This window comes from Mastigoproctus giganteus, chromosome 12 (genome assembly GCF_048544385.1).
Source record: "Mastigoproctus giganteus isolate SK-2022 chromosome 12, ASM4854438v1, whole genome shotgun sequence".
Lineage (NCBI taxonomy): Eukaryota > Metazoa > Arthropoda > Arachnida > Uropygi > Thelyphonidae > Mastigoproctus > Mastigoproctus giganteus.
This window is the reverse complement of record NC_143586.1, coordinates 160,622,334-160,649,091: the sequence shown is the minus strand read 5'-3', so window position 1 is coordinate 160,649,091 and position 26,758 is coordinate 160,622,334. Positions and strand designations below refer to the sequence as shown.

At 39.1% G+C, this 26,758-nt stretch overlaps 2 protein-coding genes across 2 annotated transcripts in view; both read right to left on the bottom strand.

Moving 5' to 3' along the window:
- LOC150077546 (leucine-rich repeat-containing protein 42-like) overlaps positions 1–2,316 on the bottom strand; it is a 106,764-nt gene extending 104,448 nt beyond the window's left edge. The window contains exon 1 of the mRNA XM_090385938.1: positions 1,862–2,316. Coding sequence (XP_090242064.1) covers positions 1,862–2,298 — 437 coding nt within the window. The 5' untranslated portion in view covers positions 2,299–2,316. The remainder of the gene's footprint in view (positions 1–1,861) is intronic.
- Positions 2,317–2,402: 86 nt separating this feature from the next.
- EMC5 (ER membrane protein complex subunit 5) lies at positions 2,403–12,041 on the bottom strand. The gene is made up of 2 exons (XM_090386706.1): positions 11,691–12,041; positions 2,403–2,509 (listed from the first exon to the last, which is right to left on the bottom strand). The coding sequence occupies exon 1, from the start codon at positions 12,038–12,040 to the stop codon at positions 11,723–11,725; it is 318 nt and encodes a 105-aa protein (XP_090242832.1). The 5' UTR covers position 12,041; the 3' UTR covers positions 2,403–2,509; positions 11,691–11,722.
- Positions 12,042–26,758: the final 14,717 nt, after the last annotated feature.

The window sequence follows — 26,758 nt, the reverse complement described above, 5'->3', positions numbered from 1 at the left end:
GAGGCTTTTGCCATAATCTTCACAATCATCTGGTCTGTAGATTACTCCTACTCGCATTATACCTTTGTTTCCAACTATCTGTGTACAACTATATACATGATAATCGGAATAATTAATACGTACCGTAATATGTACACTGACATTTGTGGGTGGGAGTTAAAATTTAAAACAGTAAAAAGAGAGGCAATCAATAACAAAGAACACGGCAGACAAAAATTGCAAGTAACACGTACGTGCAAGTGAGAACTGAGTAACAAGCTACGAAGCTTTAAAAATAGGAATGAAGACAAGATTCTGAAAATTAATTTTTTTATATGATTGAAGATTTCATGGAAGTGTAAACACATTTCACCATAATAATCCACAGAATTCCAGCTGTCGGTATTACTGCAAATTCAATAAGATCGAGTTTACTATCTGTTTATGATAGATTGCACTAACAGAAAAACCCAATAAACAGGTGACTGCTAATTGTTTTTGTTTTATGGTTGTGACCTCCAGAAATCCGACTGAACCATGTGGTATGGTCGCAGACAATCTTAGGGTAATCTGCAGTACTGTGGTCTCCTGCCCCGATTAAACAGCACGTTGTCCCAATTAAGCGAAGTAAACCCTGGCTATTTTCTCGATTGGGTTCTGTTTTTTTAAATTTGCCCCAAATAAGCGGCTGCCCCGATTAACGGCTGGCCCAAATCACTGGAATCCACCGTATTTATTATATCTAGTAAATATAGAGAAAGTTTTACTGTATATTTTGCTTTAGAAAGAATTTTTTTTCATTTTGTTCAAAAAATTGTAAAAGTTAACTTATTTGCATTTAAAGGCAGAATTTATTTCTTTTAAGTGAATACCAGTATAATCAGGGATGGGGAAACCATAAAGTTTCTTGTTCCTGCTATTCTTACGTACACTGTTGCCACAACTTTCATCTATTTGTACTGACTAACCAGGAGAAAAACAGATTAATAAATATTTGAAGATTGTTCATTTATGCCAAACACTATACTATATATTATATGGAGCAATGTTTGCATTTGCAATGTTCATTATGTGCATAACTCTAGAAGTGACTCTAACTTTTCATCTTTTATGTTTATTTTATTTGTTTGTGTTGCTTCGACAAACTAGTCAAGTGGTCAGGAGCGAGAGTGTAGTAGCACGTGCTCTTTGAGTGTACCAGATTTCAAGGCTATGACTGCTAAATACAATTAACATTTCCATTAATGATTTATTGTAAACTCCACTGACCTGGTTGTCATGCCGGAGTATAAACAAGAACATTTTCTTTTTGTTTTTAATTAAATTAATGTATCACTTATCATCAAATTTAGCACATAGGATAAAAGTTATTCGCATAAAGAAATTTTAAAGCTTTTAATTTTCCCAAAGTTTGATCAACAGACTATCCAGTCATATCACAGTGTGAATTTGATTAGTTTCAACAAAAAAGCTGCAATGGAAAGTTAGTTTTCCAATGAGACCAAAATACTGTATACAACTGCTAAAAATCAGTTTTCATGGCAGAATTAAAACGTTGGTTCTTCTACTATGTATGACATTACAGGAAAAAAAAAAAAAAGTGAAGGTTATTTCGTTTTCTTTGTACTTTACAAAATAAATAGCTTACAGATATGCCAAAAATTGTATTGTGTTCTTTGAAGACTTCATAGATAAATGTCCAATAATCCAGTATATCTGATAATCCAACATTGTCACAGTCCCACAGATTTTGGGTTATCAGACTTTTACTGTATTATAGGATAACAAATGGATGTAGTTCATACTATTTATAATAATTAATATGAATATAAATTAAAGTTCATAAAATAAATTAATAAAATGTGCTAATTTAAAAACTTACTACTTCAATTCACTAATACAAGTAATCATATCATGGTTATCTCCAAGGTAACAATAACTCAAATCAAGTGCCGAAATACAGGAAGACAATTTCATTAACGGATCAAAGAATTCATTAATTAACAACAGCTGACTATTAATACAAAGTGAGGATAGAAGTGTACTTCTGTAAGCCTCAACAAATATTTCTGAAATTTTGGTAATGACTTCTTGGTATGGCAAAAGAAAAGTCCCATTTTTCACTGCTGCATCAAACAATTGCTTCCCAACTATTTCTGGAAAGTCAACAAGTGATACTATTTTATGAATATTCCTTGATAAAAATTGCAGTGAAAGATTAAACAGACTATCTGGTGATCTGCAACTAAATGTGACATCCTGATCATATTCAAGCTCACCATGAGGAAAAGTGGCTACAACTTGACTTAAATTCTCCATTATTATAAGACTCTTTAAAGCTTTATATAATGAAATTGGAAAGTCATTCCTTTAATGATCATAAATAGTCTCTTCTGATCACAAATGCATTTATCATTTCCAATGCAACTATTTTCTTCAGAAATTGGCAAATGTAATATTTTAACTCAATTGTTTGTCTGCTTCAGGGGAATTTTAATATAATGAACTGTCCCAGAAGTAATCCATATTTCTGAAAGTAAAAACAGATTTGTATATAGACAAAATAATGACATTGAAATCAATAAGAAATCTGATTATTACAGAAGACATAAATGGTCAAAAAAATAAATATAAACATATAATATGCATGTGATTCATATTATACCAATGTAGGATTGATATCCTACAGTTTTAACAAATAACCACAACTTTTGCCTAGGCGGTGACGAAGTTTTGAAAAAGAAATACTAGCTGTGTTGTTGAAAAGCAACATAAGAAAACAATTTGGGAAGAGAGATGGAAAAATTGTGTGCATGCTTATTTTCAGAAAGTCAGTTATAAATACTGTATCAGTATTAGCCATATAGTGCAAGGATGCCATAGGTTTTTGCTGCAGTACCAAAAACATAACATAAAATAAAATTACTAATTTTATAATTATCATAAGTTGTCCTAACCATGAGTTCGGATTCACTTCTGTCGTTATTACTGTACACACAGTTCTATAATTTACTAATCTGACACACTCCTTGAACTTATTTAAGTTTGTTTCCCATAGCATTAGCTCCCTGCTCATTTGAAACATCACTATCCTATACTCAGAAAACTTGCTAATACTGGCTGTAGTAGCAGCAACAAACAAGAACCTCCAATGTGTTCAAGTGCTCTTAACCCATATCATCAAATAAACATATATCTATATTACCCCTGTCTCCCCCTAACTAGCAGTTTCACTGAACAATCATTGATTGCAAAAACCCTTGCACCTCTTTTGTTCAAATGTATTGTCTCTGAAAAATATATTCTTTCTGCCTACAAATGTGAGGCATGCTGATAAAAATTTCCCCTTGCAGAATTCTTCAGGTCTTGCATTAATCCACAAGGCTTTCAGTATACTTACTGGCTGTAGTAGCAGCAACAAACAAGAACCTCCAATGTGTTCAAGTGCTCTTAACCCATATCATCAAATAAACATATATCTATATTACCCCTGTCTCCCCCTAACTAGCAGTTTCACTGAACAATCATTGATTGCAAAAACCCTTGCACCTCTTTTGTTCAAATGTATTGTCTCTGAAAAATATATTCTTTCTGCCTACAAATGTGAGGCATGCTGATAAAAATTTCCCCTTGCAGAATTCTTCAGGTCTTGCATTAATCCACAAGGATTTCAGTATACTGCGGATTATGGCACAAATATACATTCTGACCTAACTCTCAGCATTTTTCCAACATAGTCCTATATTTATTCATCAAATCCCTAGTGTACATTTCATGACATTAAATGCACACAAATGGATTCTATTCAAGGATTTGAAAGAGAAATAAGAACGTAGTGGATTTTTGAGCAGCAGTTTTGGTGCTAAAAGAGGTGAGATTTTCTTATATTGATGCAAAGGCTTCCAAATATTTAAATACTTTGTTGTCATTATCTGGAAACCTATGTAATTTCTCCATTCAGGAAAACTTTCAAAAACTTTTTTGGGATGCATCCACTACAATGAAAAGGTGGAACCCAAATAAAACTGCAATAAACTTGAAACTGCAGTAAGTTTTGTGTGAATGTACTCTTAACTGCACTGCTTAACCATTTTACTAAGACCATGAAGACTTGGGTTATATGCAACAACATGAAAAAATACATAAATTGGAGTGGTCACATGGTGTGCAACTGTGAACAGAGAGGCCGCCGTAGCCTAGCGGTCAGGTGCGCGGATGCATAAGTACACGTGCCTTGAGTGACTGGGGTTCAAGCCCGTGACTACTGAATACGGTGCTGTTTCTTGTATTCTATCTATCTTGTGAACTCCTCTGACTCGGTCGTCCCGGAGTATAAACAGAAAATTTATTTATCTGATTAGTGCCAAAATGAGTTCAGACTTTCGAAGAAATATAACTGGCAGTGCACATTCAGCAGAATGGGTGGCTGCACTTGAGAGTTCAAAAGACCAGGGCCATTCAAATCTTTAATGAACAGAAAAACACCTGTAAAACATCTATAAACAGACAATTGCAGTTTAAAAGTAAAGTGACAGAGCAAAATGCTCACCATCTGGTACAGATTATTAAGTGTAATCATCAGCAAATGATGGAACAATTACTCTTTACATTTAAAGGAGAAACACCACAAGGGATCAGTATGAGTACAATAAAAAGAACCTAACAAAAAAAATGCACTAAAGGAGTAGGAGACCTTTGTAGAAGCCAGTGGTTTTGAACACTAACCAGAAAATATGGGTGCACTGGTGCAAGGAACAGAAAGGATAGAATCAAGCAAACTGAAAAGTCATACAGTCAAATGAATCATGATTTAAACTTTTCAGATGAAAAGATGAAAAGATGTAGCAGATGAAAGAGTGCACATATGGAGATAAACACAACACAACAAAATAATCCCAAACATCTAATTGTGTATCAAGAGTAAGGGCTACTGTATTCTTGGTATACTACTAACAGTTCCCGTAATGGTGTGGGGCAAATTTGTGGGATACCCTTTGTTCACGATGTCACATTCAGATATGCTGCTGCAACATCACAGCAGTGCTAAATAACACTGTGCATCGGACACACCTGGTTACGTTGTTGTCCAATTTTTTTTTATGAAAACCCCAAACACAAGAGTTATTAGAACCTATAGTACTTAGTACCGTGCTTGGGTTGGAGGTTGAGAAGATGAAAGAAAATATTTCTTGACATTAGATGAACTTCTGTAGACTGTAATTTTCAGGAAATACATATGAAGGAAGGTTGTTCAAGAAAAGGGCAGTTGAATGAATAAAGGAGGAAGTTGAAAAGTTGGTTCTGTGAGTTTGAAGTTGGACAGTAAATGGATGTTGGCTGGGGGCGGCATGTGTTCAGACTGTTTTGAAAGAGAGAGAGAGCGGGAATTATAGAAGCCAATTCAGAAGAACAGAGCCCATGTAAGCATCTGTAGAAAAGGCATACAGCAGAAAGTACGTCTATGAGACAGCGAGTGGAGAGACTAAGGATGAGTCATTAATTAACCTAACTGCCCTCTTCTGAATGGAATCTAGAAGCTTGAGAGAAGTTTTGAGGCACCGGCCCCCAGATGTGGAAACAATATTCCGTGATTTGTGATTAGTACTATATCATTTTGCCTAGAAATTGGAGTGTCAGCAAACATAAGCTTAGGAGCAGAAGAATCCTTTTCTGCAAGATATAAGACTGGACTGAGTTTTAGAAGGATTGAAATCAACTAAGTTGTCTTTGCCCCACTGGAGAATTACCTGGAGATCGGCATTTAAGGAATTGGTAGCGGATATTCGAGAAGTTGAAGCTGATTGAGCAGGGCAAGGTTTCTCAAAATGAAAAGTGGAATGCAATGTGCTATCATTGGCAAAACTATGGATAGGATTTCCAGTCAATGGAAGAAGGTCATTAATATACAAGAGGAAAAGAGTGGGGGAAAGAACTGAAACTTGGGGGACACCAGCAATAGTGGAAAAGTTAGAAGACAGAGCCATCTACCATCACCCTCAGAGAGCGATCAGAGATAAAAACTGGATAACCAATTACAAAAAACAGTTGGCAAACCATAAGATGGAAGCTTGTTTAAGAGGCCTTTATGCCCAACACGATCAAAAGCCTTTGAGATGTCAAGAGCAAATGCTTCTGTTTCACCGAACTTTTCCATTGAATTTGTCCATAAATGGGTAACATAAGCCAGAATATCACCAGTGGATCAACACTGATGGAATCCATACTGGCAATCCTTAAACTACCTAGAAGGTTTCTAGGTAGTTTAAGAGTTGGCAGTTAACTGATTTCTCCATTACTTTAGAAAGAGCAGAAGTAATTGCAATGGGACGATAATTTGATGGGAGGGATTTGTCACCCTTTTTAGGAACTGACTGGATATGAGCAAATTTCCAAGCAGAAAGAAAAACACCTTTGGAATAAGAAAGTGAAAAAAGGTGGCAAGGCAAATCACTACATTCAAATTCTATATCCAAAATACCAGTGTTGAACCATTTTCTGTTGATAACTATCAGAATTTGATAACTTTGCAAATACTTCCAATTATAATTTATTTACTCTTCTACCAGGAGGAGTAAATAAAGTATATAATAAGTAAATATATGAGCAAGTAAATGGGTGCCTATTTGAGTTTTTAGCAATTTTTATATAATTAATATAATTACTAATCAGATATGGAATCATATGTAGTGCCTCCTCTTTGTTTTTCAGGCCAGGACATTAAAATAGAAGCAAAAATCAATTTCAGCTCTGCTTGCAGCTGCATTTAAACTAGTAATCTTTGCTTCCCCATCAAACTAACAGTTTCCAATCCACCTAACACTGCCTTGATAGCACCGGCAAATATTTGCACCCTTTCATTTTAAGTGTGTCCCATCTCTGTAAAAACAGTCCTATCTTTTAACAAACACTGGCCAAGATGAGAAAAATTCTATCCTATAAGCCTTGTACAATCACTCCTGGGTCAAACTGATTAACAAGGGTCTCATCATAAACTCCCTCCTGTCCTTTATGTTGTGGACAAATTCCATAAACTTCCAGTTTTTTTCTGAACATGACCACATATTCAATCCAATAACTAGTTGTAGGAAAATTTGAAGTTCCTTTGTGTGTGCAAACATTTGAAACATCAGCAAATATGGCTGAACTCCAGTGTAGTGTACACCAGTGGGTACTTCGATGAAAGCGAGGAAGGGGGTGGTGATTGACAGGTGAAGGCACCTCCCCCTGACTGCTGTGATTGACAGGTGGATGTCATACAAGAATACGAGGTTGTTTGGAATTGTAGCGGTAAATGCGATATTATCATTTTACTGGTGGCAGTCTTGTTGTTTGGAACTGTAGAAGACTATGTAAAAGATGAAAAAAGTTTAACTTGTTCGGAGTGATTTTTATTTGTATGGGTTGGGTTATGTTACGGCAGTAATTCGGGACGGAATGAACAAGAGAAGCGATTTAAGGAGTAAGGAGGGGTCATCAGATTTTGGAGTTTCACAAAAAAAGCATTTTTTTTGGCCATTTTGTACATGTAAAAAGAATAATTCCATTGTAAACACGTGTCATCATTTGGTAATGGTGAGTTGCAAAAGCAACTCGCCATTACCAAATGTTTTACAAAAGCAACTCACCATTACAAAATATTTTATTTCAAAATGTATTTATTTAAGCATTTTGTGGAATGGGAAAAAGCTTTCGTCATTAGTGTGTGTGGAATGGTTTTATTTTTCTGTTTGTTTTTGTGAATTTTCAGCTACAACATAATGATTTGTGTCATGTAACATCCATGTGTGACGTCAAGGAGAAGGGGAATACAGTGAGTGGACGGAGCCAACTTGTCAATCACTGCTTTCTCACTGTTTTGCTTTCTGCCATGTTGGAGGGGATACACCGTTCTGGAGTATTACCACAAATATAATTTAAATTGCTAATTTTTTTGATGCCACCTATATTCTCAATCTTTTCTGAACATAACTATGAAAAATCCACGTTTTACATAAAAACATATTTTTACTTAATTTTAAACATTTCAAAAATTCAAATACTTTAATTTTTAAATATTAAAATTCCCTTTAGACTTGTCGGCAAGCATACACAAATTTAAAAATTGCATGCTTCAACAAACTTGTTTGAGGTCAACCTGTCAGTAACAGGTGCACACTCGCCACATGAAATGTGATGTGCACACAGACAAAGAGAGAGTTAAGGGTTGGAAGAAAGCATGGTTTCAATAACTTTATATGCCATAAGTTAATCAACATGTGCATATAATCAATTTAAATTCATCGTGAGTTTTTCCCTAATTAACAAAAATTTCTGTAAATTTTCTCTGGAGAAGTCAGAAAACATTTTACACCATTAGGATTTTCAGCTATGTGGATGGAACAGATGGAGCACAATTCCTGAAATATTGGTGGGGTTGAATTGAGCCAGCATGGCTGATTCAGGACACTAAAGGCCCTGGAATATCTATATTTAACATCATTAGTACCAACAACTACAACAATATCAGCTTTTGTCCTTAAAAGATAACCATTCTACAATATCACAACTTTTACACCAGCAGGCATTCTGGTCCTATTCCATCTACCCTTATCGTATAAAATATTCTCCACTCTTCAGACAATAGTCACCAAGAATAACTACCTCTTGTATGCCCAGCACATTCTGCTCACGGTGATCCTGCTATGCAATCACATGCATAAGAGTAGACTCTAGAATTAAGGTGGATAGCTGAGTGCTTGATGAGTCAAATGATTTAATTCCTTCGAGAGTAACAACCTTTTTCTCGAAGCTCTCAAATTCGTCCAGCAAAACACTAATATATTTTATTAAACTAGTGTTTAATTTTCTTGCTCTCTCAGCACCTGGCAGATACAAAGGTACTGCCTATGGCTGTTTGTTTGTGGATTTATTAGGTGCATCGGCATTATGGCCACAGTATGCCACTGTCTCCACCTACAGTTGGGTGTGCATACATACCACACAGACACTGTATGCATTAAGATCTTGATTCACAGGACTGCCCCACCAAGCCAAGGCATCTTCAATGCACTGGAAAAAAACTGAAAAAAAATCAGAAAAAAGGGAATTATCCTTACAGCACTAAACGTGAATGCTAATTAGCATTAGCATTAGTAGAGGCATATGATGCAAGAAAGCAAGCTTATTCAGCATCAGCCAAAAAAAAAAAAAAAAAAAACCCTCTCCCATTTCACCCCTCCGTTCGTTCGAAATACCTGTCCAGTTGAGCTTTAAATTTGTTTAGGCTATCAACTTCAACAACAAGTGATGGAAGTCGGTTCCACCAACCAACCACCCGCTGGCCAAAGGCAAATTTCCGCACATCTATCCGACATCCGTCCTTCCTCAATTTGAATTTATGCCCTCTGAGGTGATTATTCTGAGAAAGATGAAGAATCCCATTGGCATTGAGCATGCTCAAACCATTCAAAGCCTTATACACCTCTATCAGATCACCTCGCCGGTGCCTAGTCTCCAGACTCTGTAATTTGCAAAACTTAAGCCTTTCTTCGTAAGAGCAACCCTTTGTTCCATTTACGGTCAAGATTCAGTAGCGGGTACAGCCAATGAGAATGAAGTGAATGAAGGCAGCCGGCTCCACCCAGTGGGCGGAGTCAATTACGTCTAGACGATCACACTGACACGCAGTGCGTGTCACCTTGTGCCGCGCCGTGTTAGTTGTGTGTGTCATCTTGTGCCGCACGTGTTTTGATGTCACGTGGTTGCGGTATAATAATCCGTCTTAATTTCATTCGTAAATTAAAGGTAAAGTTAAAAAATCCGGGGGTGTGGGGGCAGGAGCCCCCACATAGACGGGGGTCTGGGGGCAGAGCCCCCAGAAAAAAAAAAATTAAATTAATTTTTTTTCTGAAAAATAAAGTAATTTCGGAATGTCGACTGAGGAAAGTGACGTGGCCACTTTCCTCCTCTTCTGAGCCTTCTCATTGGCTGATTAGTAATTCCTAATTACATTCGTAATTTAAAAAAATCACTTATCCGAATTTCAATGTGCAATAAAAAATAAAAGTAGCGTGAGAGCGACCCGAAAATCCGGTCAAACGGGGGTCTGGGGGCAGAGCCCCCAGAAAAAAAAAAATTAAATTAATTTTTAAATGTCGACTGATGAAAGTGACATGGCCACTTTCCTCCTCTTCTGAGCCTTCTCATTACTAATCACTGATTAGTAATTCCTAAGTGCTTCTGCCGTATTCCTTTGTTTTCGGTATGTATTCTAATTTTTTTGTTCTGTGTTTAACCTATTTTTATTGCGCAATTTTCAATTTCGTGGTTAATTGATGTTTGCGAAATAGTCTTTTTTGCAATTCCCGGTCGAATTTTACGTTGTGCTGTATTACCTGCGGTCGAGAAAAGGGTTAGTTTTTTAATTTTAGTTTAAAGGGTTAGTTTTTTAAAGGTAGTAAAGGCGAACTACAAAATAAAATTCTAATTTTTTGTTCTGGGTTTAACCAATTTTTATTGCGCAATTTTCAATTTCGTGGTGTTTCTTCGTGGTTAATTGATGTTTGTGAAATAGTCTTTTTTGCAATTCCCGGTCGAATTTTACGTTGTGCTGTATTACCTGCGGTCGAGAAAAGGGTTAGTTTTTTAAATTGTTCAGTTTATTTGCCTTTCCTTTTAGCGAAATTTCGGTTTAAATTACCTTTTCCCCTTTCCTTTTTCATCTTCTTTTTAGCTCAATCAGACTTATTCAAATGTCACGTGACATTTCGCGAAACCGTAGAAACGTGTATTTTGGTATTTGTATTTTTCTGATTATCGGGTTTATTCTTTGTTTTCAGCCGCCACATTTGTTGCTGTGCTACGTGCCATCTGCGTGTCACTTTGCATCCGCCGGGCGAGGAGAGGAGGAGGAACGCAGTGAGTGGGTGGAGTCACAACCCGTCAATCACTGCTTTACCCCTTCCTCTCATCGCCGCCATTTTTGGTGGCCGTACCCGATATTGAATCTTTACCCCATTTACTAATCTTGTTGCCCTTCTCTGTACCCGTTCCAGCAATTACAAATACAGTAATGTTACTGCACTAGTTACAATAACCCTACACTATTCTGAGCAACTATAGCAATATTTGCATTGCACAAAATTTATAGGACACTACAATATTAATTATATATCCACATAATTTCACAAAAGAAAATATCCAATAATTAAGCTATCAACTTCTACAACAACTGTCGTTGTAGAAGTTGATAGCTTAAATAGATTCAAGGCAGAACTAGACAAACATTTCGAGCGATTGGATGGGTGAAATGAGAAGGGTGTTTTTTTTTTTTTTTTTTTTTTTGGCTGATGCTATATAAGCTTGCTTTCTTGCATCATGTGCCTTTGCTAATGCGGCTTACTCATTGATTCTCTTTACAAACTTCCGGCAACAAAAACATTTCGATTTTTCAGTGTGTACATATGTAAACCATAAACCGGCAACGATTTTTTTTTTTTTTTTTACAGGAGTGGAGACAGAAATGCAGAATGAAAATTTACATTAAACACGACTGGGTAAATATTTTTATTTATTTATTTTCTCATTGAAATCCTGCAAAGAACATTTTGTTTTATAACTGTACATCGTGTTTGTTGAAGTTTATAAAAGCTATCATGGCACGTTACGCACGCACTACATCCCCCAAACAATATTTTTGGGTGTGCAGCTGTATTAAATTATACAATACTTACCTCATTATCAGTAGACTGTGAACACAACTCTATTACATATAGTCTTTTGAAAACACCTGTCCACGATGGTTGAACATATAAAAACAGGGCCTATTTCCTAAAGTTTCAAAAGACATGTTTTCCAACTCTACTGTGGCTCGAATTTCCTTAAAATCTCCAGCCACATACATTACACCATAAATAGTACCAAACAAACTAAAAAGAGCTTGAACTACAATATCGAAAGGTAAGTGAGTAAACTCTTGTTCTGTTAGCCTCAGGTATGAACGGTGTTGAGCAGCAGAATATGCAGCGTGAATAAGAGAAATCAAACTCACAGTTACCAAAAACTTATACACGTTTCCAGCCATTATTAACACTACATTTCTTTAAAGAAATAGTAAATGATGCCACCTGACGACACCTTTATATACACTCACAGTTAAAACAGCTAAAAATAAATTGTAAAATCGGTCGGAGAAAAATACTAGTGAATAAAAAAAACACTAAATGAAGTACAGCCGCCATGTCAGAAATTCTGATTATCTACAATAATAAATTCCGTTTAGTAGTTCTTGGTCACGAGTTCCTACAGTACAGAGAGGCAACAAATACAAACAGGCCAGTGGGTGCAGGTTTGCCCAAGAGGAATTCTGGACAAAGTGTCGGGCAAGCGTAGCCAGGGTCCTGAGCTGGATATAATAATAATAAGAAGATTCTTTTATAGGACACTAAATCATAAATTTTATACAATAGTGATTCCTTACACAGAAAGCCAGAGGAATCTTACAATTTGTTGTTTATACAAGTGATTTTGATTTATATAAAAAAATAATAATAAAATAAATAAGTAAAATAAAATAATAATAATAACTAAATAATAATTAATAGATCAAAGCAAATATGATAATCGAAATGTAAAAATGAAGTAGTAATTACAGCGAAAAAGGACTACAAGTTGAGCAGAACATGAAATGACATCGGTTAACTAACTAAGATCGGCACTTACATAAATGTCCTTTACAAACAGCAAGATGGGACAAGATGCCATCGCGATATGCCTTTGTCTATCGTCCACAGGTCGATGTCAATGTTGAGCGAGTTCAGAGTGTCCAGAGTCACATTAGGGAAGTGTCTCTTGAAATTCTGTAACCGCTGGAGCCTTGAGCATAAGGAGGGAGTACTACGGAGATGTCTGCCTGGCACGCGCCAACCAACCGTGTTCCAGATGTTGATGTGATCCTGCTTAGTTGAGCATAGATGAAGGAATGACTTTATTTTTAGCACATGGGATCTGTGGACTATGGGCGTATATTGCAGGTTGCAGCAGGGAGTAGATTTAGATGTGTAGATCTGGTGCGACCACAAGTTGGCCCACTTTAGCACCCAGAATTCGAGGCCCAATAGTTTCCTGAGGCTGGTGGGTGGTGCCGCCGACCAAACTTCTACGGCATAGAAGAGTACACTACAGAAGTAAGTTGCGAGGTACTTCTTGATTATTTTCTTATTGTGCGTTTTGCACAGATCAATTTTCATTCCCCAGAACGCTCTCAGGGCTTTGGAATACTGAGCTTGGATTTGTTTTTTATAGGTGAGGTTGGCATCAAGGATTACTCCTAGGAATTTGACATCATTCTTCTTGATATCATCATTCTTCTTTTTCTTGGTGATTCCCTTCTACTTCTGACTCTTGCTCTCTCTTTCTCAGGGTAACTCAAATTTTTTTTTGGCTGGTGCAGCATAAGCCTCAGGCTTCCTTGCACCATATGGCTAATAATAATAATAATAATAATAATAATAATAAATGTCGAGATGTACCATCTACAGTATACTGTACAGAACTATACTGACAATGCTGAGCTTCCCCCGAGACAACTAATGAAACAACTATAGGTGCTTACAGTAAAGTATAAAGAAACATACATTTAGAATATAATTCAACTAATAGGATGGCAAAAATTATTGATGCATGTAATAAAAATGAAGTATATATAACTGACTATGATTTGGTTAGCACAAAATTCCCGAGATGTACACACAGGGGCGCGCCAACCCGAGGGTGAAGGGGTGCACTGAACCTGGGCGCCAGCATTCAAGGGGCGCCCGAAAACGTAAAACAGACATACACGTATGAAGAAAATTTTAAAGTAAGGATCCAAATTTCAGATGGCGCCAAGGTGCCACGTACCCTAGGAATGCCCCTGTGTACACATAATTGTTTTTGTTTTTTGGTGTAAGGGCGACTTAGGCCATATCACACTAATCAACGTTATGAATGTTATATATGAATTGTAACTGTTTGACATCAGTCAAAAAGGTTATAAAATTTTATCAGTTTAATAAAGTGGAAAAATTCCAACTCATCAGCATCGCTACCTATGATGTGGTAGAGTAGTAGTAGTAACAGTAGTGGCATGTGATACAAGAACGCAAGTGTATCAGCTTATGCAGCATCAGCCAAAAAAAAAAAAAATCACACCATTCCCTTCAAATGCCTGTCCAGTTCTTCCTTAAATTTATTTAACCTATCAACTTCCACAACGACAGATGGAAGTGTGTTCCACCAATTAACCACCCGCTGGCTAAAGGCAAATTTCTGCAAATCTATTCTACATCTCTCTTTTCTTAATTTGAATTTATGTCCCCGTAGGTTCGTAATCTGAAGAAGTTCAAGGATCCCATCAGAATTCAGCGTGCGCAACCCATTCAAGGCCTTATACACATAAATCAGGTCACCGCGCAGGTGCCTAGTCTCCGGCCACTGCAATTTGCAGAACTTAAGCATCTCTTGGTAAGAGGATCCCTTCATTCCCCTCACCAATCTTGTTGCCCTTCTCTGTACACGCTCAAGCATATCTACATCCTTCCTAAAATGAGGCCTCCAGACCTGTACCCAGTACTCAAGGCGTGGCCTGACCATTACCTTATACAGAGGGACAATCATCTCCTTTTCCCTGCTAGCAAAATTCCTATATATCATTGACAAAACCCCATGACCAGCACTGGCAGCCTGTCTGCATTGCTCAGAAAACTTCATATCTGACTGCACAATTACTCCCAGGTCTTTTTCATTTTCTACCATCTTAAGTGTAGTACCACACAGATGGAGTTACTTCTACGCATATGCAGTACTTTGCATTTGTCAAGGTTAAACTTCAGTTGCCACTTCTTAACCCATCTGCCCAAATTATCTGGATCCTGTTTCAGTAGCACACTGCCATTACTGTCATTAACAACTCTGCCAACCTTTGTTTCATCTGCAAACTTCGACACTAAGCCTGATATACTTTCATCAATATCATTGATAAATGTACAAAACAACAGAGGACCCAACACCGAACCGAGTGTCAGGGGTTCTTTAAGATTTGGAAGAGAGTTAAATGAGACTCGGCGGCCAGTGATGTACAAAGTACACTCAATAAGTATATGTTTTATTGTCAGAGGAGACTTGCACTGTGGGCATTGCAGAGAATCATTACCTGTGAGAAAGTCTGAGCGGGTAGCACAGTGGTATCGTCACCGTCCTCCCCATACCGGGTGGAAAAGGCCTGGGTTCGAATCCCGTCGATGACGCGAGGAACTTTAATGGGCTTTTTTCACTCCGTGGCTGAGTTAGTTGGTCTCAGGCACAGATAGCAAGATTTTTCTACCCAGTAACTGGGGTTTTTTCGTCCAGCAAAACAGGCAAATCAACCATAGAACATACGCAATTTACAGACACAAATACGGGTTAATGTATTTAATTACGGGCAACCCTAAAATAATAATAATAATAATACCTGTGAAAAAGGAATCGTCTCTCCGCTTACCTCCAACAAACATGACAGGCCGCTGGAGACCTCCGGCAAAGGTGCAATAATAGGATTTCTACACAACATATGGCTGGTATATCCGAATTATCTACCATGGCTCTCACCAGGACTCTACACCACCTACATGATTACGGAACACAGGATTATTATTATTATTATTATTATTATTATTATTATTATTATTATTATTATTATTATTATTATTATTATGTCTAAGGTGGCACCTAGACTTCCGTCTATCTCCACCTGATAAAGTTGACTTTGTGCAAAACCTCTGCAAAATAGACCTGTATGGAAGGTCTCTTCGCCATCAGGGAGAAGCTGTCACCTGCACAGCCGTTCCCCGGTGGCGAAGAGACCCTAATGGTCGCCCATATTCACTTAGTGCTGGGCCACGTCTTTATTTTAAGTGCCTCATGCACAAAAATCCCGCACCCACCGGAAGTAGTGCTATACCGGTGGGTGCCAGCAATCCCGCTCCCAGGCTGCCCACACCTGAGAGCAAGCAAAAAAAAAAAAAAATAAATAAATAAATAAAATAAAATAAAAATAAAATACATATATACACACACATAATATAAACAAACTAAAAATAAATAAATAATCAAAATGTATATAACCAAATCTTAATTAGTAATCATTAGATTATTCCAATGTCTTCTCCGTTGAAAAAGAGTTACATAGAACTCTTGCAGTGCTTGAAATTTATCCTGATTAGCAAAAAGATCACTTTCACAGCTTCTAACTAAATTACCAATCTCCACTTTTAGCCTTTCTCTAAGTTGAACATACAAACTACAATCATAAAATAAATGATTCCAAATCTCAGGTTGACCGCAAGTGCATAAAGGAGAGCTGACCAGACCAAAGTAATGCAGTTTAAAATTTAATGACCCATGGCCAGTTAAAATAAACGATGTTACCATAGAAGGAAAAAACCATTTGTTGTTACTATCATAAGTAAATTTAACTGTTGGAATAAACAATCTAGTCACCTCCCGAGTTACACTAAGATCCCATCTCTGTTGCCACATACCAATCAACTGTGTTAGAACATTTTTCTTAGCTTTAGCTATCTCTATAGTGACATCAGATGTAATATTCATGAAAGAAACCACTATGCCTTTTTTTAAGTAATAACAAATGGCCCGATACACAATGTACAAGTCTAGAGGCAAATGCCCGGCCAAAACCTGCATAGCATTCGTTGAGACTGTTCTGCACAAATTAGAAATAACATAAAGCATTGAGCGCTGAATCGATAACAATTTCTGTATAAATTTAACGTTAGTAACTCTGAAGTACCATGCTGATACAGAAGACTGCCTTGTAGTATAAATTTAAAACTTTCCTTTTCAACCCTCTTGATCTGGTTATCAGCAGTGATCATTCGTGTATTAAGAATTTGCAGATAAAGGAACCACTAGGTGGCAGTGATCACAGTGTGCTGAAGTGGGATTTACTCAAAGAGGTAACTACCGTCAGGGGTAAAGGAAAGGGTTTTTGCTTCCGTAAAAGGGAGTACAGTGGTCTCAGACAGTTTTTAAATTCTGTACAGTGGGATCGACTGACGATGTTACAAACAGTAAATTCTAAGTGGGAAGCATTCAAGGAATTAATCGTGGAAGCTACTAGACTTTTCATACCGATGAAGAAATATTGTTCAAGGTTTAGGCCTAAATGGTTATCAAATGAACTAATGAGACTCGTGACAGAGAAGAAAAATGCATGGGATGCATATAAATTATCAGGCGACGCAGAAGCCTGTAGCAGATATAAGCTAGTCTGTAATCAGGTCACAAAGGAGGTTCGGCAGGCAAAGGCGGATTACGAGAAATCTTTGGCAAAAGATGCTAAGAAAAACAGCAAGGATTTCTTTACTTATATAAACTCTAAAAGGAAGGGGCTGAATATGATTGGTCCACTTGACATCGATGGTTCGACTGTTGATGATCCTGCTCAGATAGCAAACAAACTGAATGAGTATTTTGCATCTACATTCACACGTGAGGAATCATTACAGTTTGAAAATGGAAGAAGGTTATCAAATTGTAGCAGTGTGCTTAATGATTTTGTAATAACTGAGAGCAAAGTGGAGGAGAAATTGTTGAAGTTAAACATAAGAAAGGCACCTGGGGCGGATGGGATCTATCCAGTTATATTAAAGGAGACGGCAAAGCAACTAAGGAAACCCTTAGCCATAATTATGAGAGCATCCTTGGATTCAGGGGAGGTTCCCACGGACTGGAGATGTGCAAATGTATCCCCAATTCACAAAGGAGGTTCGAAGGGTGACACGAATAATTACAGACCAGTTAGTTTAACTTCTGTTCCGGGTAAAATAATGGAGTCACTGGTTAAAGATGCATTGCAGGATCATCTAGACAAGACTGCAGCAATAATTCAGACACAGCATGGGTTTGTTAAGGGAAAGTCTTGTCTGACAAATTTGATTGGTTATTATGATGTGGTCACAAAGGAACTGGATGCAAAAAATAATTTTGATATCATATACTTGGATTTCAGGAAAGCTTTTGACACTGTTGCGCATGGAAGACTACTGTACAAATTGGAGCAGAATGGTATTAAGGGTAAGTTGCTACAATGGATAAAAGGATGGTTAAGTGGGAGAAGACAGAGGGTGGTAATCAATGGGTGCTGCTCTTCGTGGACTAATGTTATTAGTGGAGTCCCACAGGGTTCGGTGTTGGGTCCACTGTTGTTTTGTATATTTATCAATGATATTGATGAAGGTATATCAGGCTTAATGTCGAAGTTTGCAGATGACACGAAGGTTGGCAGGGTTGTTAATGACAGTAATGGCAGTGTGCTACTGCAACAGGATCTAGATAATTTGGGCAGATGGGCTAAGAAGTGGCAACTGAAGTTTAACCTTGACAAATGCAAACTACTGCATATGGGTAGAAGTAACCCCAGAGAAACGTACCAACTGTGTGGTACTACACTTAAGGTGGTAGAAAATGAAAAAGACCTGGGAGTAATTGTGCAGTCAGATATGAAGTTTTCTGAGCAATGTAGACAGGCTGCTAGGGCAGGTCATGGGGTTTTGTCAATGATATATAGGAATTTTGCTAGCAGGGAAAAGGAGGTGATTGTCCCTCTGTATAAGGCAATGGTCAGGCCACGCCTTGAGTACTGCGTACAGGTCTGGAGGCCTCATTTTAGGAAGGATGTAGATTTGCTTGAGCGTGTACAGAGAAGAGCAACACGATTGGTGAGGGGAATGAAGGGATCCTCTTACCAAGAGAGGCTTAAGTTCTGCAAATTGCAGTGGCTGGAGACTAGGCACCTGCGCGGTGATCTGATTGAGGTCTATAAGGCCTTGAATGGGTTGAGCACGCTGAATTCTGATGGGATCCTCCCACTTGTTCAGAATACGAACCTACGGGGACATAAGTTCAAATTAAGAAAGGATAGATGTAGAATAGATGTGCGGAAATTTGCCTTTAGCCAGCGGGTGGTTAATTGCTGGAACAAATTTCCATCTGTCGTTGTGGAAGTTGATAGGTTAAATAAATTTAAGGAGGAACTGGACAGGCAATTGGAGGGTATGGTGTGATTTTTTTTTTTTTTTTTTGGCTGATGCTGCATAAGCTCCTACACTTGCTTTCTTGCATCAGGTGCCACTACTACTACTACTACTACTAACCCCCAAACTGACCTAGTTAACCGAATTATTGCTGCACTAAATTTTTTAATTTTTTCGTGTAAGTAATTTAAATGTGGGGAAAACGATAGTCTATCATCAATTCTTATACCTAGATATTTCACCTCAGATACTAGGGGAATCTGCCTCCCCTTAATTAAAGCTTTTGGCGGTCGCGCATAATTTAGTTTCCCCTTAAGAAGCATCATAACAGTTTTAGTTGTAGATATCAATAGTTTATGCAGATCAGCCCATGACACTAGACTTTCTAATACCTGGGCCACTCTTATTTCAAGCACAGCCCTGGATTTACCAGTAACACATAAAACAAAATCATCTGCATAAGCAATCTTATGCAGATTTTCAATTGATTGTTCTAGCCATAAATTAAGTACTAAGTTCCAAAAAAGTAGGCCCAATACAGACCCCTGAGGACACCTTCTCGAAAGATTCCTATTAAACTGTAGATGCTTAGCTTTCAGTATAATTTTCCTACAATACAAATAACTCTGTATCGTCCTATACAATAAGTCTGGACATTGCATACCCATTAATGCAGACAGAATACTCTCATGCCACACCATGTCAAAAAGATCATTAGAGGCAAACTACGAGGATTGGAATTGAGTGATACGGTGTCTTGCCTCTGTGCTGAACATGAAACGTGGTGCCAAATGTAGAGTTCGCCAGTGTACGAGGACCTCTATTGTAGGTTCATCACAAGAAAACATCTTAACCTCCGCAATCAAGAAGACCTCGCCATAACTGAATTCGACACATACTCGGCGTTCGCGTAGCTTGCCAGAACCTCTTTACCAGACGAAGGACGCTCCCACAGCATCAGCCACTGCAGTAAACAATTACTCTCTGCAGACCAGCAGAAAGTCTACACAACCACGCAAACCTATCGAGAAGAACTGGACATGACCACGAAAAAAAAATCACACTGTAACAACCCGATTAGACAACCTCATCCAGCACAGGCATTTAGCATTAGTAGACGCATACGATGCAAGAAAGCAAGCTTCTGCAGCATCAGCAAAATAAAAAAAAAACACCCCATTTCACCCATCCATTGGTTCCAAATATATGTCCAGCTAAGCCTTACATTTATTTAGCCTATCAACTTCCACAACAAAAGATAGAAGTCTGTTCCACCAATCAACCACAAGCTGGCTAAATGAAAACTTCCACACATCTATTCTACAACTGCCTTTCTTCGATTTCAATCTATGCCCCCTCAGGTTCTTAATCTGAGCAAGAGGAAGAATCCCATCGGCATTCAACTTGTTCAACCCATTCAAGGCCTTAAAGCTTTCAATCAGATCACCTCGCAGGTGCCTACTCTCCAAATGCTGCAATTTGCAGAACTTAAGCCTTTCTTTGTAAGAGCACCTCTTTGTTCCCTTCAACAATCTTTTTGCCCTTCTTTGTACTCATTCCAGAAACTCTACATCCTTCCTAAAATGTGTCCTCCAAACCTGTACACAGTACTCTAAGTGTGACAATTGCTTTGTACAATGGGATAATCACCTCCCTGTCCCTGCTAGCAAAATTCCTGTATATTATTATTATTAGCCATATGGTGCAAGGAAGCCCGAGGGTTATGTTCCATCGACCAAAAAAAAAAATAAATAAATAAAAATAATTCCCGAGTTACCCGAAGAAAGAAACAGAGTCAGAAGTAGAAAGAAATCACCAAGAAAAAGAAGAATGATGATATCCAGCTCAGGACCCTGGGTTAGCCAAGCCCATACTCACCAGATGTGAGCATCTGGTGTAAATATGAACTAGAAGACTCCATAACTTGCTCTAGCATCCCATCTGCACTCTCAGCAAACTTCATATTTCACTGCACAATTACCCCTAGGTCTTTTTCACTTTCCACTTCCCTGAGTGTAATACCACACAGTTGAAACGTTTCTCTTGGGTTATTGCCACTTCTCAGCCCATTTTTACAAATTGTTCAGATCCAGTTGGAGTAGCATACTGTCTTTACTATCGTTAACAAACCTGCCAACCTTTGTATCATCTGCAAAGTTGGACATTAATCCTGATATACCTTCATCAACATCATTAAGGAATACACAAAATAACAATGGGGTCAGCACGGAACCCTAGGGAACTCCACTAATAACATTTGTCCATGAAGAGCATGGACAAATGTTTGGAAGAGCATGGACTGATTACCACTCACTGTCGTCTCCCACTCAACCATCGCTTTATCCATTGGAGCAACTTACCCTTAATACTATACCTCTCCAATTTTTGCAGCAATCTTCCATGTGCAACAGTATCAAAAGCTTTCCTGAAATCCAAGTATATGATATTAAAATTATTTCTGACATTCAGTTCCTTTGTAGCTACATCATTGTATCCAATAAAATTGGCCAGGAAAGACCTCCCTTTAACAAACCCATTCTGTGTCTTAATTATTACTGCAGTCTTGTCTAGATGAGCCTGTAATGCTTCTTTAATCAGTGAGTCCATTATTTTCCCCAGACACAAGTTAAACTAACAGATCTTTAATTATTTGTGTCACCTTTTGAACCCTCTTTGTGAATTGGTGATACATTTGCACACCTCCAGTCTATGGGAACCTCCCACTGAGTCCAAGGAAGCTCATAATTATGGCTAAGGGTTTGCTTACTTCCTTTGGTGCCCCCTTTAATATAACTAGATAGATCCCGTCCACCCCAGGTGCCTTCCTTATGTTTAAACCTGATAAATTTGACAACCTAATCAAGACAACAAGATCCCCGTGCAAGGACTCAGAGAATTGACTGCAGTGCATTGCTGCCACCTAACCATATGGCGATCTGGGCTGAACACCTTGACCAGTCTGCTTTCACTCCTATTCCTTGGCAGGGTGGGAGACGGTTAGCCGTCTTCTCCCCCTCCTGCCACCCCTCTACCATCAAGTGCTTTAAATGCCTCCGATTCGGACACACATCCCATGTCTGTGCCCGACAAGACGTCACCTGTGGCCACTGTGCCGAACGCGGACACACCTACAAAAATTTCCCAAACAAAAATCGAGCCCATAACTGCAAAGCAGCAAAAATGGATCCCAATCACTCCGTCCGGGATGTCAAATGTCCAATCTATTTAAGGGTATTGAGAACCATCCAGAACAAAACCGACTATGGCTGTACACCATAATCGCCATTCCACCAAGGTCCTCAAGATTCTCCAACAGAATGCCAAAGAGCCAGAAATGTGGTCGAACAAATTAGAATGAAAATGGATGAAGAAGAAATTGATATCCTCTGTGCTCAGGAGCCCTACACCCACAAGTGACGGGTACAGGGCTACCCTCGAGCATATAGGATCATTGAGACAACCACAGATACTCCATGGGCAGCCATCATTATTAGGAATACTACAATTACAGTCACAAAGATCGATTCCTTATGCACCCCCTTTGGTGTGTGTTTGTGCACCCATTATCTGCCAACAAGGCTCTCTGCACGTAGTCTCGTTGTACTGCCGACAACGAACTGATATTGCACCATATATTGAATATCTCCAGTCAGTCATAACTCTCTTACCTTCCAGCAAAATCCTAGTAACGATGGATGCCAATTGTAGATTTCGCTTGTGGCATAGCCGGGTAGATGGCCACGTAGTTTCCCAGAATGGACAGCGATTAGAAGATTTCCTTTCATCTTCTCCCTTTGAGGTCCTTAACCAACCACATCACCTTTCTACCTTCAGCAATACCCTGTGGGAAAGCAACATTGACGTTACCCTCGCCGCACGGTCCATAGCACAAAAGTTCTCATCATGGATGGTCCATGAGGCCTGGACCACCTCAGACCACAGGGCCATCTCCTTCCACCTATCTAGACAACTTGATAGTACTCCTCCCATATACCACGATATCATCAGATACTCCACCTAAACAGCTGTTTGGAATGCCTTCAAGGACAATATAAAATCCAAGCTACAAATGGATACATCCCAACTAAGCCATCTTGATCCACAGGAGCACCTCTCCCTCTTAACAACCACAATCCAACAAGCATATGAGAGAACTATGAAAAAGCGTCAGAAGCACCTAAAAGCAGTCCCTTGGTGGTGCAGGGAACTAGAAAACCTAAGGCGCCAAGTCCACACTGCCCGAAAAGCCTTCCAGAGAGCGAGGCACTCCTGGCCTCCTGCTGAGGTCCAGGCTCTACGGGAAATATATAGAAGATATCGTAACGACTACACAAGCCTCATTCGGCAGAAAAAGAAAGTGTCTTGGCAGAACACTTTCAAGTTCTGCCAAGTGACAACTACTAGTAACACAGATCCTTGGGGGGGGGGGGGGGGTTGTTTATCGCATTGTTATGAACAAGCTGCCCAGGGGAGAGATGTTAAATGCAACCCTGACTCCCGATGGCAATCCAACACATACATGGGCTGAATCCATGAATAATATTCTGAATGCCCTACTTCAGACTGAGGAGAGTCCCGTCAATGATGAACAAAAGCAAATTAAACAAGACAACCAGGCCTTCTCCAACAATAAAATAGAACCTCCTTTCACCTCTGAGGAAATGAACAAAGCACTTGACAGAACAAAAATAAATAAATGCCCTGGTCATGATAATATTGAGCCTGAGGTCATCAAGAAAGCAGCAACACATCTCCCAAACCACCTATTAACACTGTTCAACAAATGCCTTGCAAAAGGAATTTTCCCTGATTCCTGGAAACAGGCGGTGCTTCGACTCATCCTAAAAGTTCCAGATAAAGATCCTACTCTACCCAAATCTTACCGCCCCATTGCTCTTCTCCCGGTCTTGGGAAAGGTAATGGAGCGGCTGCTTCAATCCAGATTATCCACCTACTACCAGACAGCCAACTTAGACTCTCCAAAGCAGTATGGCTTTAAGCCAGGATGCTCCACTGAAGACGCTATGAACAATATCCTCAACACAGCAAACTCAACCACAGAAAAATATCTACTGGCTATCTCCATTGACTTTGCTGGTGCCTTCGATTTCATCTGGTGGCCCAGCATTGTCAGGAGATTACATCAACTCAATATTCCACTCAACCTCTACAGCTGGCTCCAGAACTACCTCTTCAACCGCTCAGTAACCGTGCAAGCAAATTTTCAGAAAACCTCCCGACCAGTTGTTAAAGGGTGTCCACAGGGCTCAGTTCTTGGGCCCTACTTCTGGAACTTAATACTAGATGAATTTCTTCTTATGGATCTAGGTCCTGTGGACTGCATGGCTTATGCAGATGATGTCATCCTCCCTATCAAAGCTGATTCTAGAACTCAGCTTGAGAAAATTTGTTCCCCTGCTTTAACAAAATTGGGCAAACAACCAAAAGTTAGTCATCCATGGGGAAAAAACGAAGACTATCCTCCTCAAAGGATCCTTGGACATAAGAAGACCGCTACAAATTAAAATCTCTGGACAGACATTGCAACTCAAAACAGAACTAAAATATCTAGGAGTAACCTTCGACTCCCGATTAACATTCTTACCTCATCTTAATTACCTCTCCAACAAAATACGTCGTTATACTGCCATGATCGTAAGAATTAGCAGAGCAGACTGGGGTTTGAAGAGGAGGACTCTCATGCTACTTTACAAAACCATCTTCTTACCAGCTGTGTACTATGGTGCAGCCGTATGGTTCCCTCGTGCCATCATTGCACGTAATAAAGCAAAGCTGCATTCAATTCAATGCAATATCCTACTCACCGTGACTAGAGCTTGCCGCACAGTCAGTAATCCTGCCCTACAGGTCTTAGCAGGTATTCTTCCTCGGGACCTGGAGGTTATTCGTCGCGGCCTTGCATACCGCATAAAGAGAGGAATTTCCACCACCATTCTCGATATAATACTCGATCTAGCTAATGATCCAAAAAACGAAATGAAACAGATTTACTCTAAGCTCTTCCAACATTGGCAAAGATCTTGGGAGCAAACAGCCAAAGGTGAAACAACTAAAAGATTTCTTCCACAAGTTATGATAACTGCACCCAAACCTCCTCCGTGGTACTCACCAGGCCTTCACGTCTCGTTCTTCCTCACTGGTCATGGATCGTTTCGTGCCAAGCTGCATGCCCTGGGTCTCACCGATTCTCCTCTCTGCACATGTGGTGACAATGAAGACTGGAATCACCTCATGTATAATTGCCCTCTTTATGATTTACCCAGAAGTCTCCTAATTACCAGAACTGGAAATATACCCAGTGGGCAGGAACATCGCTACATAATTGACGAAACCAACTACAAAGCCTTCACTACTTTTGCCCAGACTGTATTTGAAATGCGTCAAATTCACCTACAGCAAACTGTTCAGCGCACCCCAATCTTATAATGAACCCAAAACTCAATTCACAGAACATATCCTGAATGGAATCAAAGAAAACACCAACAGGATATTGATCTTTATCCTAGCCTAACAGGAATCTCTCGACGTTCACAAAGGAAGCTATCTGACAAACCCACCAACCCAAAAAAGGACTTTTCTACAGTAGACACAAGAACTCCAAGCAATCCTTGAGCTTCATGAATCCATTTGCCTCCTCTCATCCCCTAAGAGAAGATTATCCAAGTCCTCTACCCAGTGTGGGACACGGCTCATTGCCTACAAGTCACCCTTGGCTGAAGAAGATGAAATTGCTGACACTGGGCTCTTGCCCAATGTGGGACCCACTCACCTGCTGGTACCTCTTCTCTTCGAGGTGTAGGACAATACTGATTTTCTTACTTGTGTAGGAACTCACATAAATACTTCTCTGGGAGTGAGACTGGCATTTGGCTTATCAAATGCAGGGTCATGCTATTAGGCAACCTGACTTTGTGGGTCACTTGACCTCACAATCTTTTCTCTTCTTCCTGAGGTAGGGTGGGCTCCCCTTTGGGACAGCCCACCCTACCTCGCCCTCTTTCTTCTGCTTACCTTCTTTCTTCTCCTCAATCTCTCACCCCTTCTCCTATTTCAAAAAAAAAAAAAAAAGAATTATTATTATTTTTTTTTAAATTTTATTTTATCTTTATTTTTTATCTTATTTTATTTATTTATTATTTTTTTATTTTATTATTTTATTATTATTTTTTTTTTTTTTTGCCCTCCCTGGGAAGCTCAGGCTAATCCCAGGGTTGGCCAGCCAGAGTTCTCTTCCCACTTACCTGGTCCGGCTCCCAGTGCCAGTGACGGAAACTAGCAGTCTGTGGTGTTCCACAGACCCTAGGCTAAGCGGCCAGATGAACAACATAACCCGCACTAAGCAAACATGAACATACACTAACATATGCTATCTGGCCTTGACAGTACTGTCTTACTTCACAAGAGATTCAAATGCGGAGTTGTGCGAAAGCACCGGTGCTGCCTGTCAAAAAACACTATGTCACTATGCCACCCCTCTTTCCCTCTTGTGGGGCATTGGCATGCCCCACTGACTGCAGGGGGCTATCTACCCTATTCGTCACTTACTTCTCTTTCTTTGCCCCGGCCTTCAGTCTCCCCACCCTTCTCTTGACTATTCACTGCAATAGCCCCACACTTGCAAAAATTAAATTAACACCAAAATTATTGCCCGATTCATTAGACCGCTAGAACTTGTCATCTTAGCGTACAACCCCACGGTCAATTTA